General features: G+C 43.6%; 1 protein-coding gene across 1 annotated transcript; it reads left to right on the plus strand.

The window, feature by feature from the left end:
• Positions 1 to 90: 90 nt before the first annotated feature.
• On the plus strand, positions 91 to 9,166 carry LOC130017853 (adhesion G protein-coupled receptor E4-like). Its single transcript, XM_056108622.1, has 6 exons — positions 91 to 176; positions 2,865 to 2,931; positions 3,746 to 3,837; positions 6,937 to 7,117; positions 7,839 to 7,934; positions 9,056 to 9,166. The coding sequence occupies exons 1-6, from the start codon at positions 91 to 93 to the stop codon at positions 9,164 to 9,166; spliced, it is 633 nt and encodes a 210-aa protein (XP_055964597.1).
• The last annotated feature ends 4,652 nt before the right edge of the window (positions 9,167 to 13,818 follow it).

Genomic DNA, 13,818 nt, shown 5'->3' on the forward strand with positions numbered 1-13,818 from the left:
ATGTTTCTCGAAGGCCTGCATCTCTTCCTCACAGTGAGAAACCTCAAAGTGGCCAACTACACCAGTGCAAGCCGATTCAAGAGGAGGTTCATGTACCCTTTGGGATATGGTGTTCCCGCTGTGATCGTGGGCGTGTCCGCAGCAGTAGGACACAAAAATTATGGAACCTACACTCAGTAAGCATGACACACGTGTTGTTGGGGCATGTGGAATTCATGATCCAAAACAAAAAAAAACTTGTGTTGGCGGGCCAGAGTGATAGCACATGGGGTAGGGCGCTTGACTTGCACACGGCTGACCCATGTTCAATTCCCAGCACCCCATATGGTTTCCCCAAGCACTGCCAGGAATAATTCATGAGTGCAGGGACAGGAGTAACCTCTGAGCACCACCAGGTGTGATCCCAAAACAAAGAACCAAAAAATGATGTTGGGAACAAGACTCTTTAATCACTAAGTTTATTTTCGGGGGGGGGGGTGGGGGGCTCACACCCGGCGATACTCAGGGATCACTCCTGTATCTGTACTCAGGGATTACTCCTGGAAGTGCTCGGGGGTACCATATGAGATTCCGGGGATCGAACCTGGGTTGGTTGTGTGCAAAGCAAACGCCCCTACCACTGTACTATAGCTCCAGCCCCTCACTAGGGTTCTTTACTTTCCATTGGGAAATGTTTAGTTCAGAGTATTAGCATTAAAGCTTATTACTTAGGGAGAGGGCCATACCAGGTCATGCTTGGGAGTTACTCCTGGCTCTGTGCTCAATGGTTGCACCTGCTAGTGATTGGAGGACGATGCCATGCCAGGGAATGGACTGGGGTCAGCCACCTGCAAGGCTGAGCATACACGCTTGTGTAAGATAAAAACTCACAACCAACGCCATCTGATAACTTATATTTGAAGTGGATCGAGAAGATGTTGTATACGTACACAATGGAGTGCTACATAGCTGTAAGGAATGATGAAATGACACAATTCACGACATATACGCAACAGAATACCACACAGCTGTTAGGAATGATGAAATTGGGTAATTCACAAAATACACACAATGGAATACTTCACAGGTGTTAGGAATGATGAAATTATATAATTCACATAATACACACAATGGAATACTACACAGATGTTAGGAATGATGAACCCGTGCAATTCATGCCAACATGGATGGAACTGGAAGACATCATGTTAAGTGAAGAAAGCCAGAAAAAGAATGAATGAACACTTCTGACTTACTTCATTTAACACTTAGATGTGGTATTTAGAATGACTGGATGAAGGAATGTAATGTTTTAAATTACACTTAAAATGTAATTTTTTTATTAGTGAAACACCATGAGGTACAGTTATAGACTTACAGATTTTTGTGCTTGGGTTTCAGTTATACAATGATCAAGCACCCATCCCTCCACCAGTGCCCATCTTCCACCACCATGGGTCCCAGCATCCCTCCCACCCCCCATCCCTCCATCCCACCCTGCCTCTGTGGCAGGGCATTCCCCCTTGTTCTCCTCTCTTCTTTTGGATACTGTGTTTTGCAAGAGAGGCATTGAGTGGCAATCATGTTTGGTCTATAGACTACTTTCAGCATGCTTCTCCCACCCTGGGAGGGTCCTCACAACACCCTTTATTAAAATGTAATTTTAATGCCAAGATCAACATTGGTCCCAGAGTATAGGTAGGAGAAGGAAAGAAAGAGTAGAGGGGAGGCAGAGAAGAGACAGAGGAGAAGCAACAAGGACCAGAACAGGGGACTCAGGTACAAAGGTGGTGCTCAAAGAGTGATAGGTCCAAGCATCCTAACCACAGAGTCTACAACACTAAAATCAAAAGACCCAAATTTTAACAACCAAACTTATAAAGGTGCCTGTTAAGAGGGCAATCTGGCCATAGTTGGAAACCTGGCCGACCCGAGTTCGATTCCTCCGCCCCTCTCGGAGAGCCCGGCAAGCTACCGAGAGTATTCGGTATGCCAGACACAGTAACAACAAAGTCTCCAATGGAGACGTTACTGGGCCCCGCTCGAGCAAATCGACGATCAATGAGTTGGCGAAGACCTCTGCAATCGAGAAGGGATCACCAAGTCAATAACGGTTGGAGGAATCGTTCGGGATGGGAGGTGTGTGCTGAAAGTAGATAAAGGATCAAACGTGATAGCCTCTCAGTATCTATATTGCAAGCCATAATGCCCAAAAGTAGAGAGAGAGTATGGGGAAAATTGTCTGCCAGAGAGGCAGGGGGAGGGTTGGAAAGGGATTGGATATACCGGGGACTTTGGTGGTGGAGAATGTGCACTGGTGGAGGGAGGGGTGTTCGAACATTGTATGACTGAAATTCAAACATGAAAGTTTTGTAACTGGAGCTCACGGTGATTCAATAAAAAAAAAAAGAGGACAAGCTGGGTGGGGAGGGGCGGGGGCGGGGCGGGCAGCAAATATGGGAACATTGGTGGGAGAAAGTTGCCACCAGTGGTAGGATCTGTGCTGCAATATTGTATGTCTAAATCTCAACGATGAATAACTTTGTAAGTCACAGTGGTTTAATTAAAAAAATGTGGAGGCAGGGTGGGATGGGGGGATGGGTGGTGGGAGGGATGCTGGGATCCGTGGTGGTGGGCAATGGGCACTGGTGGAGGGATGGGTATTTGATCATTGTATAATTGAAACCCAAGCACAAAAATTTGTAAGTATACAACTGTACCTCATAGTGTCTCACTAATAAAAATTAAAAAATAAAAAAAATGAGGGAAGAAAAAAAAAACTTTATATTTGAACCAGGCAGCTCCTGGCTCTTCAAATCTTGCTTCAGGTGCTTGGATTCAAATCCTTAGAACAGGAAACTAAGGTTTATTCTTTCTCTCAACAGCTGCTGGCTCAAGTTTGAGAAAGGCTTCATCTGGAGTTTTATGGGGCCAGTGGCAGTGATTATTGTGGTAAGTCAACAGTGATGGTTATTATTGTGTGTTCCACCCTCCTGGGATGGTCAGTTTCTTATCTGTCAAGGTGGAAATGAGGAATTGGAGAGATAGTACAGTGGGTAGGGAGCTTGCCAAGCACGCAGCCCCCAGATTTGATCCCTAGCATCCCATATCCCGGAGGCCACCAGGAGTGATTTCGAAGTGCAAAGCTAGACATAACCCACTGTGGGGTGTGGCCCCAACACTAAAAAAAAAAAAAGAACAAAGTGAAAATAAGATCAAGATAAGAAATATAATCTAATGTCATCAACTTCTACTAGAGATACCGTCTTTCTATTTATATCCTTACTTTTCCTGTACTTTCTTGTTTACTTTGATAAACTGTCTCCTTTGGACATACTTTTTAAAATCCTATATATATATATATATTTTAAACAGATATTTATTGAGTATCTGCATGCATGATAGAGTTCTGTGAATGTGTATGTGTGTTTATCAGGAGTTTCCTGATCACATTCATTTTCTTAGTATAGGCATTAGAAGTTATCGGAAGGTAACTGTTGCCTGTATTTCTTTATAGATGTGGAAACACACTTGCAATATGCTTTGGTATGAATGACGATATTTTAATGATTATATAGTAGCCCTATTCAAGTGTCAAATGCCACAATGTGGCGTAACCAGGCTACCTAAAAACACGAAACATCTGGCTACACTGGCTTTAGGAAACTGGTATCCTTTGGAAAAGACGTTAAGGCTCAGCTCAAGTTGGATTCTATGACAGGCTTCAAAAGAAAATTCCAAGTCAATCTTCTTGCTCTCTCCATAGATAAACTTGCTCTTCTACTTTCAAGTTCTGTGGATTTTGAGAAGCAAAATTTCCTCCCTCAATAAAGAAGTTTCCACTATTCAAGACACCAGGTAAGAAGGAGCTAGAATCACTGGTGACCACAGTTTCTATTTTTGGGGATCCATGTCCAACTGTGCTCAGAGCTAACTCCAGGCTCTGTGCTCAGGGATCATTCCTGGAGGGCTCCAGCGACCTTCTGGGGTGCGAGGGATTAAACTTGGGTCTTCTGTATGCAAGGCACATACCTTCCCTGCTCTGCTCTCTCTCTCTGGCTGCCTTGTCACAGAGATTCTTTTTTTTCCTTTTTGGGTCACACCTGTTGATGCACAGGGGTTACTTTTGGCTCTGCACTCAGTAGTTACTCCTGGCGGTGTTTAGGGGACCATATGGGATGCTGGGGATCGAACCCAGGTCAGCTGCGTGCAAGGCAAACGCCCTACCCACTGTGCTATCTCTCCAGCTCCAGAGATTCTTTTTAAGTCTACTCCACACAATGTGAGAAATACTTTTATAAAATATGATATAAAATATTCTGGTACCAGATAACAAGTATGTGCATATTTGTAAATACTCAAAGAGTATTCGAGAATTTGCATACTCAACTATATCTTTTTTTAATTAAAACATTTTTTTATTTAAACACCATGGTTTACAAAGTTGTTCATAACACAGTTGTTATGGGGTTTTCAATGTTCCAACAACAACCCCACCAGGAGAGTGAACTTCCCTCCCCATTCAAATATATCTCAATGATGCAAAATATCATTTTCATTTAACAATTCACTTCTCCATTTGTCACAAGGTTCATTATAAACTAATCATCTTGTGTCCCTGAAAACTCTTGATTTTACTTACTTATTTATTTTTGGCTTTTTGGGTCACATCTGGTGATGCTCAGGGGTTACTCCTGACTCTGCACTCAGGAATTACTTCAGATGGTGCTCGGAGAACCATATGGAATGTTGGGGATTGAACCTGGGTCAGCCACGTATAAGGCAAACGACCTATCCGCTATACTATCATTCCAATCCCTTGATTTATTTTTAATTCTTTTTTCTTTTCTTTCTTTTTAATTAGAATGATTCATTATTCTCTTTAAAAATTGTGTCAGCGTTTAGGTAATAGGGTTCAGTAGCTTTTTCTTGGGTGGGGGACATACCCAGTGATGCTCAGGGGTTACTCCTGACTTTTCACTCAGGCATTATTCCTGGTGGTGCTCAGGGGACGCTATGGGATGCTGGAGATGGAACCTGGATTGACCATGTGCAAGGAGGGGGAATTGCAAGAACCCCCAGTATGTCATCGGGCTACACTAGCACATGACAGGGACGAATTCAGACGTTACTGGCGTCTGCTCAAGCAAATCGATGAACAACAGGGTGATAGTGATAGTCATAGTGAATATTCAGAATGGGCTTTGTATAGTGTTAAAGGTGGGTAAAGTCTTTGTAAGTTAGAAATAATGGAGGGGGGAGGAAATGGAATTGAAAAAATTATTGCGTATGTACACACACGACCTGGGTTATCTTTATGCTATATTGTGGACTGTAATACTGTGAGATCAAAATTGTACATTGAATTACTTAACACTGTTCCTTAAAAAGAGGGAAAAAAGTACAATTATGTGTTAAAAATGATGAAAACAACTGTTGATATGAACTAGGAGCTTGATAGATGATAGAAATAAACCAATGTTATTTAATTTTATTGCCCATTATTACCTTGATGGAATTCACTATCACTATCACCCAGTTGTTCATCGATTTGCTCGAGCGGGCGCCAGTAACATCTCCATTTATCCCTGTCACGTGCTAGTGTAACCCAATGGCATATTAGGGGCTCTTTCAGGGTCAGGGGAATGAGGACCATTATTGTTACTGTTTTTGGCATATCAAGTATACCACAGGTAGCTTGCCAGGCTCTGCCATGCGGGCGGGATGCGGGCGGGATACTCTTGGTAGCTTGCCAGGCTCTCCGAGAGGGATTGGAGGCTTTTGGGACAGCCTCTAATCACCTTTACAAGTGCTTCCACACAGGCATATATGCGGGCAGGATATTCTCAGTAGCCTGCCGGGTTCTCTGAGAGTGAGAACTACAGAATAAGAGGTCATGTGTCCGTAAATGTGGCCGCGTGATCCCGGGAGCTTGGTTTTGTAGTCTCTGCATACTGGCCATTGATGGGGTTACATGGCAGGTGGTGGGTGTAACTGTCTAGCTTCTGGAAGACTGGGGATCTGGGTGGAGGACGCCCAGTCCCGAACCGAGCAGGCTTGGAGATCTCAACCCCAGATCCCACACACCTGGGTTCCTCTGGGTTCCTCTGCCAGTTCCTTCATGCGTGAGGCTCATCCGAGCATGTGGAGAGTGGTCTCAGCATAGCTGTAGCTGGGTCGTCAGCTGCCAGGATTACTAGTTATCAATTAAAATGAACTATTAATATGTCATTGGTAGGAGAACACAGAGTTCTCATAAAGAATAGGTAAGAATTTTTTACTGGTGACTCCTCTGGAATTTCTGTCCCACTTCACAATCCTGGCTATGATCTATGTATCAGACCTACCTAACATCTCTTAGACTCATTTTCTACAATCCTGATGGGTGCAAGGTCACTTGGGTGCAAGATCACCTTGGTGTTTCTCTGTCTCTCTTCAGTTATGTAGATGAATGTAAGCTCACACACACCTTCACATGCATGCATGTGCACACGTGTGCGCACACACACTCACACACGGACACATTCACCAAGTCTCCCAGTCAGTTGCCTTCCCAAACCCTTTTCCTCTCTCCCAGACACACCTTTGTGTGAGGAAACTCACACAAAGCATTGCCAGGTTCCAAAGTCATAGATTATCATTATATCATCATTATCATCATCATCCACGAGTTTCTATGCAAATTTCTCAGAAGACATTTTTCACACATCTTTCAATAAGCTCAGGCAAGAAACTATGAATCTTGCCAAATAATTACCCCCCAAAACCCCATTATTCTCAGAAACAATGATTGAAGGTTTCCTGCCTCCTCCTTTACCTGTAACACTGTATAACTCTTTGAGGTTGTCAGAAAGTTCCATGGGGGACCTGAAAAGTGTTTCACAGAGTGTACCCCACATGGAGTCTGCCCTGTGAAACTCCAGGCTGATAATCACGATGACTTCTTTTCCTTTTCAGGGTCATAACATTGAAAGCTATTGCTCAACTGTTCATCTTGGGCTGTTCTTGGGGTCTTGGTTTTTTTATGGTTGAAGCAGTGGGAAAGACAATGGGGCTGGTTTTCGCCTACACCTTCACAATCATCAATGTCCTGCAAGGAGTCATGCTCTTCCTGGTACATTGCCTCCTTAATCGCCAGGTGAGGCTACTTCCTTTGTATCTTATCAGTTGAGTCCAGAAGGCTAATGGGCTGATTTTCAGATTCTTTTGTCAGAGAAGGTAGATTGGGCCACATCCAGTGGTACAAGGGGGGACTGCTCCTGATTCCAACAGCATCTAAGCCGTCTTCCCACAATCAAGGCCATCCCAAAATACCAGGATAGGGATCAGAGAAGGAATTTGAAAACCGTACCGGAGAGATAGCACAGGGATGGAGATACTTGCTTTGCATGATGCCGACTCTGATTCCCCAGACATCACACATGGTCCCCCGAGCACCACCAGGAGGACCTCTGAGCACAAAGCCATTATTCTCATCATTACCGTCAGGACTATAATCATTTCAAGGATCGCTACCATCATTCATATCACCGTCAGCATCCTCTCCCCATAACTTCCTCATTTTCATGTTCACCATCTCCTTCATCAGCAGCATGACATTACCTGTGTCTGCATCATCAACACGTTCACCTTCTAGAGACTCTTTATGTCACCTGACACGGGTCAATCAATGCCTTTTCTGCCACAGAGGCAGCAGAATGTAAATACAACGCACCATTGCAAGCACAACCAAGGTGATAGTGAAAACCAGATGAAGCACAGTAAAGAAAGGTGCGGGTCCAGTGATTGGGAGCCTCCTGTTTTAGACTCCTCTCTCCTCAACCAATCCCTGCGTGTCACACAAATGTCTTGTTTCTCAGGTGCGCATGGAATATAAGAAATGGTTGAGTGGCGTGAGGAAAGGGTCGAAGATGGAAAGTACCGACATCTCGAGGTCTACTACTCACACCAAGATGGTAAGATGCGATCTGCTTGCTGTGTAAATACTTATTGGAACCCACTTCCAGTGCTCTCAGAGACTTCCTACTTCCCTGGTCTACATAAAAAAGATTGAAAAAAATTTTAAGGTTTGAGTGATAGTACACTGGGTAAGTCCTTGCAAGCCGCATGCAAGGCAAACACCCTACCTACTGTACAATTGCTCTGGCTCCTATTTCTTTTTTTAAGTCTTTTTGAAAAAAATTTTGGTTGTTGGGTGACACCTGACAGTGCTCAGGACTTATTTGTGGTGGTACTGGGGGACCACATGGAATGTCAGGGAGTTGAACCCGGGTCAGTCACGTGCAAATAAAACACCCTACCTGCTGTACTATCTCTCAACCTTCCACTTTTTGGAGGAAGATTCTTATTATTTATTATAGAATGCGCAGCTTTGTAAGGGTCTATCTCACAGTGATTAAAAAAAATCTATCAAAAAACAAACCAAAGGGCCAGAGTGATAGTACAGTAGGTAGGGCATTTGACTTGTAAGCAGCTGACCGGGATTCAATCCTCGGCATCTCATATGGTCCCCTAAGCACCTCCAGGAGTAATTCCTGAGTGCAGAGCCAAGAGTAACCCCTGTGCATTGGTGCGTGTGACCCAAAAAGAAAAAAAAAGGTATCTAAAAAACTCCAAAAAAAGCAATTAAAAATCAGTTCCTACAGAAAAATTTCCAACTCCCTTAATATATTTTTTCTCTAACCCCTTTAAAATTTCTTTCAAAAATTTTAATTTATTTTATTCTAAAAATTATTGTTGTTTGTTGTGATATGTTTACAATAGAATTAATATTCATCGGTTTGTTGTAGTACTTGCTCCATACTGTCATGAGAAGATCCAGTATCCCCAAAGCCCTTATGTTATACCTAATCCAAGGAATTTATTTATTCTTTTTTCCCTTTGTTCAGTATTTTTATTGATTTTTATTTTTTAATTGAATCATCATGAGCTACATAGTTACAAAGTTGTTCATGATTTTCAGTCATACAATGTTCCAGCACCCATCCCTCCAACAGCGCACATTTTCTGCCACCAATGTCCCCAGTAAGGGGTTCATTTCTTTTCAACCTTTCTCCCTCTTCTTTCTCCCAATCAGGAGGAAGTCGGGAAATCATCAGAAACGGTTCAGCGATCACCCATCAAGTCAGCGCAAATACAGTCTGAGATTTATACTGTCGCTGTTTCCTGGCAAGCAACAAAAAATTGATCAACTGTGACTAAATGTGACTAAAAGTGACGCAGATAAATGTCACTGTTCACATTTTCTGTGACGACGAATCATGACATATCCACATGCCCCTACCCCCCCCCCCCCCATTTTAGCTTCTATAGACAATGGAAAGACTGTGTGGGAGGTACCAAGACCCAGTCATTGATAGAATATTTGCTAATGAAATGCTCTATGTTCCAATATTTTGACTTGTTCTTGGTCTATACTTAACAGTAATTGGGTGACCAGGTGATGAAGCCCATGACCCTTTCATGCAAAGCCTGAGCTTCAAACATTTGAGTCTCTCTCCCCATTCCAAATAAAATATTTTTATGATCAAGGGAAGGGGATTTTCTTCTTCCAGCCACTGCCAACCGTGCCCAAGATTTATTGGCTGACAAAGGGATTAAGCACATGGTTCTTTCCATCCTTCCTGCTACAACTTAAGCTTCTGAAGATTTACTTCACTGTCTGCATCATAAATGCCTCCCCAAATAATAAATGTTTCTTAAAAGTGAGTTGCTTTTGAATGTGGGCCAGTCTCTGAGGTGTGAGATGGTATCTCATTGTGGTTTTGATCTGCATCTCCCTGATGATTAGTGATGTAGAGCATTTTCTCATGTGCTTTTTTGCCATTCGGATTTCTTCTTTGAGAAAGTTTCTGTTCATTTCATTGCCCCATTTTTGGATGGGGTTGGATGTTTTCTTCCTGTGGAGTTCAACCAGTACTTTGTATATCCTTGATATCAACCCCTTGTCAGATGTGTATTCGGTGAATATCCTTTCCCATTCTGTAGACTGTCTTTGTATTTTGGTCACTGTTTCTTTGGAGGTGCAGAAGCTTCTTAGTTTAAGATAGTCCCATCTGATGCTGGCGCGGATGTGGCGAGAAAGGGACACTCCTTCACTGTTGGTGGGAATGCCGACTAGTTCAGCCCTTTCGGAAAACAGTATGGACGTTTCTCAAAATATTAGAAATTGAGCTCCCATTTGATCCAGCGATACCACTCCTGGGAATATACCCCAGAGAGGCAAAAATGTGTAGTCGAAGTGACATCTGCAATTGTTTGTTCATTGCAGCATTCTTTACAATAGCCAGAATCTGGAAAAAACCTGAGTGCCCAAGAACAGATGACTGGTTAAAGAAACTCTGGTACATTTACACAATGGAGTACTATGTAGCTGTCAGAAAAGATGAAGTCATGAAATTTACATACAAGTGGTACTACATGGAAAGTATCATGTTAAGCGAAATGAGTCAGGAAGAGAGGGATAGACATAGAAAGATTGCATTCATCTGGGGGATATAAAGCAACAAAATATGAGATCAATACTTAAGAATAGCTGAGATCAACACCAGGAGGATTACTCCATAGCTTAGAGGCCAGCCGGGAATTCTAGGGGAAAGGGCAGTTCAGATAGAGAAGGGAGCACCAAATAAAGGGTGTTTGGGGGATCCTCCCAGGAGGGGAAATGCATGTTGAAAGTAGACTATGGACTGAACATGATTGCCACTCAATGCCTCTTTTGCAGACCACAACACCCAAAAGGAGAGAGAGAACAAAGGGGAATGTCCTGCCACAGAGGCAGGGTGGGAGGGGGGGTGGGGGGAAATGGGCACTGGTGGAGGGATGGGTATTTGATCATTGTATGACTGAAACCCAAGAACAAAGATTTGTAAATCTACAACTGTACCTCATGGTGCTTCAGTAATTAAAAAAAAAAAAGTGAGTTGCATTTTTTTTTTTTGCTTCTTGGGTCACACCTGGCGATGCACAGGGGTTACTCCTGGCTCTGTACTCAGGAATTATCCCTGGCGGTGCTTAGGGGACCATATGGGATGCTGGGAATCAAACCCAGGTCAACTGCGTGCAGGGCAAACAGTGCTATCACTCCAGCCCAGTGGGTTGCATTTTTTACTGTCAAAATGCATCACCATTCTCACGTAGAATATGTCATTGGGAAGCAGTTTGGGGTCAGACTTTGAGCATCCCCCCCCCCCCCCCATCGATTTTGTTGTTGTTCTGGGGTCATGTGCAGCAATGCTCAGGGGTAACTCCTGGCAGTGTTTAGGAGTCCATATGGGATGCTTGGATCGAACCAAAGTAAACTCCCTAGCAACTGTACCATCACTCTGGCCCCGTTTTTTCCCTAAGATTTTTTTAATCACCTGATGAATTTTTCAAAGCTATTCTTTACCCAGAGCATATGTAATTACTTTTTTTCTCAGCAGCTTCTTGAACTTCTTTTTGAATCAATGCTCTCCAATAAAGTATGCTCTTTTATGGTGTGGTCTGGCCTTATTTCTTTTGTCTTACCCTGTCTAATCCTGTCCTCCTTCTAAAGTGTTAGATACTTTACAAATGTGTTTTGTCATTAGAATTGACTTTGTCAGCAGACGTATTTTAAAACTACGGCCCTACAATATCAGCAGAACAACTCCCCTGTATGATCTCTCCAGCCCAGAAGTGGATGCTTATAAAAATATAATCCATAGTCCATGAATCCAAAATTAGTTTATTTCATGGAAAACAACCTAAATCAGAATATATATTTTCATAAATAATAAACAGATTGCATGAGGAAATAAATGATATGTTTTAACTCATGATGAAAGTATAGAATTCCTAATGGTTGTTCCCCCCATGCTTGGGCTGAGCTTCATGCATGAGGGAAGTCTGACAAAATCCAGGAAATACGGAACTTTGTGACCTTGGACTCTGGTCTCAACAGGACTGGAGCAGAGAGCCACTGCCTATTTCCTCAGTCTCCGCCGACCCAGGGGTCACGCCCATAAGTCACCTCCTGCTGGTGCCAGATAATCTTGTCATCGGCCACCATCCAGATCACATGGCTTTTTCTCCTGGAAGGGAGCCACATGACAGCCTCCAAAGCCATGCCACCGGACTCCACGCCTGGCTGTTTCACTCGGGGCATCCCAGAGGGGGGCAGGTGAGAGCCCTCTCTGCACCCCTGGGACCCTGCCCTGAACAGCTGAATACCTCCAGAACCCAAATACCTCCACGCTCAAAGCCGCTCCCCACACACTCGGGCTGAGCCTCACGTACGAGTGAACATATTCCTGGAATGTGTGTCAGCATTTGCGGCAGCACAAAACACCATAAGATACTCCCTACCCTTTCTCCATAAGTACCACATACATTTGATGGGGTTCAAATAGTAGGCAACACATCATACAGGGAAATGTATATATGCACATATATACATATTTTCATATATATATGAAAGCTCATATCACTCAACCTTTAACAACATGTCAGTGATATTCTAAAGAATGTCTTGGGGCTGGAGCAATAGCACAGGGTAGGGTGTTTGCCTTGCACGCAGCCAACATAGCCGACACAGGTTCGATTCCCAGCATCCCATATGGTCTCCCGAGCACCGCCAGGAGTAATTCCTGAGTGAATGAGCCAGGAGTAACCCCTGAGCATCACAGGGTGTGACCCAAAAGGAAAAAAAAAAAGAATGTCTTAAAAGCCCCTGCCAAAATAGAACAATCTTCACACTTGTTTCCTTCACCAACTTCACAATCTTCACACTGTTTCCTATATGGATACTTTTTTTTTGGAGCATTTTCAGCTGTTTTTCATAAGAGACAATACAAAATATGTTATTTTGGTTGTGCTTTGGGACAGGGCTTGGGGCTTGGAATGGAACTATCCCAAATTTGTTGGTGGGAAGGTGTAATGCTGGTGGGATTGGTGTTTGAACATTAAATGTAATCAAATATTGTGAACTACTTTATAAAATCTCACTGCTCTCCCGTTGTTAATCGATTTGCTCGGGCGGGCCCAGTAACGTCTCCATTGTGAGACTTGTTGTTACTGTGTTTGGCATATTGAATACGTCATGGGTAGCTTGCCAGGCTTTGCCATACGGGCGAGATACTCTCGGTAGCTTGCCAGGCTCTTCGAGAGGGTCAAAGGAATCAAACCTGGCTTGCCGGGCTGGCTGAGTGCAAGGCAAACGCCCTACTGCTACGCTATTGCTCCAGTCCACCTTATAAAATAAAAAAATATAATTCCTAATGGTGGTTTTAGAACTCTGGAAGGAAGAAGAGATGCCAAAAAAAAAAAAAAAGATGGATTCACTTGAGTCCCAATGTCTTGGGAAAAGAGAATCATTAAGAAATACTTCCTGCATGTCCAGAACAGATTTCCATGGGGGATCCCGAGCTTAGAGGCAGGAGGAGCAAGACACAGACGTACCTAATGAGCAGGTAGAGGGACCTTTAAATATCTCCTCATCTCCTTTGTCCCACACCTGTGCACAAGGGTGGGGAGGGCAGTTTTATTTGTTGGTGTGCATTCCTCACTCTGGCTGGGACGTTGATGTTTCACTCCTTCCTGCTCTCTTGGCTGGAGCCAGACCCTCCAACTCCATTATCAACTATTGGATGATGAATTCAGGCTTTCACTTGGAGACCTTCCGCTCAGAGTTCCCATCCACCAGGTGAGCTCAACACCTGAACTGGGGAGAGGGAGGGAGGGAGGGAGGGAGAGAGAAAGAGAGAGAGAGAGAGAGAGAGAGAGAGAGAGAGAGAGAGAGAGTTAAGAACATGGAACCCAGTCAGCTGAATCCTACTTAGCCCAGAGGTAGGAAATTGCTGTATTGGCTACTTGATTTAT

This window comes from Sorex fumeus, unplaced genomic scaffold, assembly GCF_029834395.1.
Source record: "Sorex fumeus unplaced genomic scaffold, SorFum_2.1 ptg000227l, whole genome shotgun sequence".
NCBI lineage: Eukaryota > Metazoa > Chordata > Mammalia > Eulipotyphla > Soricidae > Sorex > Sorex fumeus.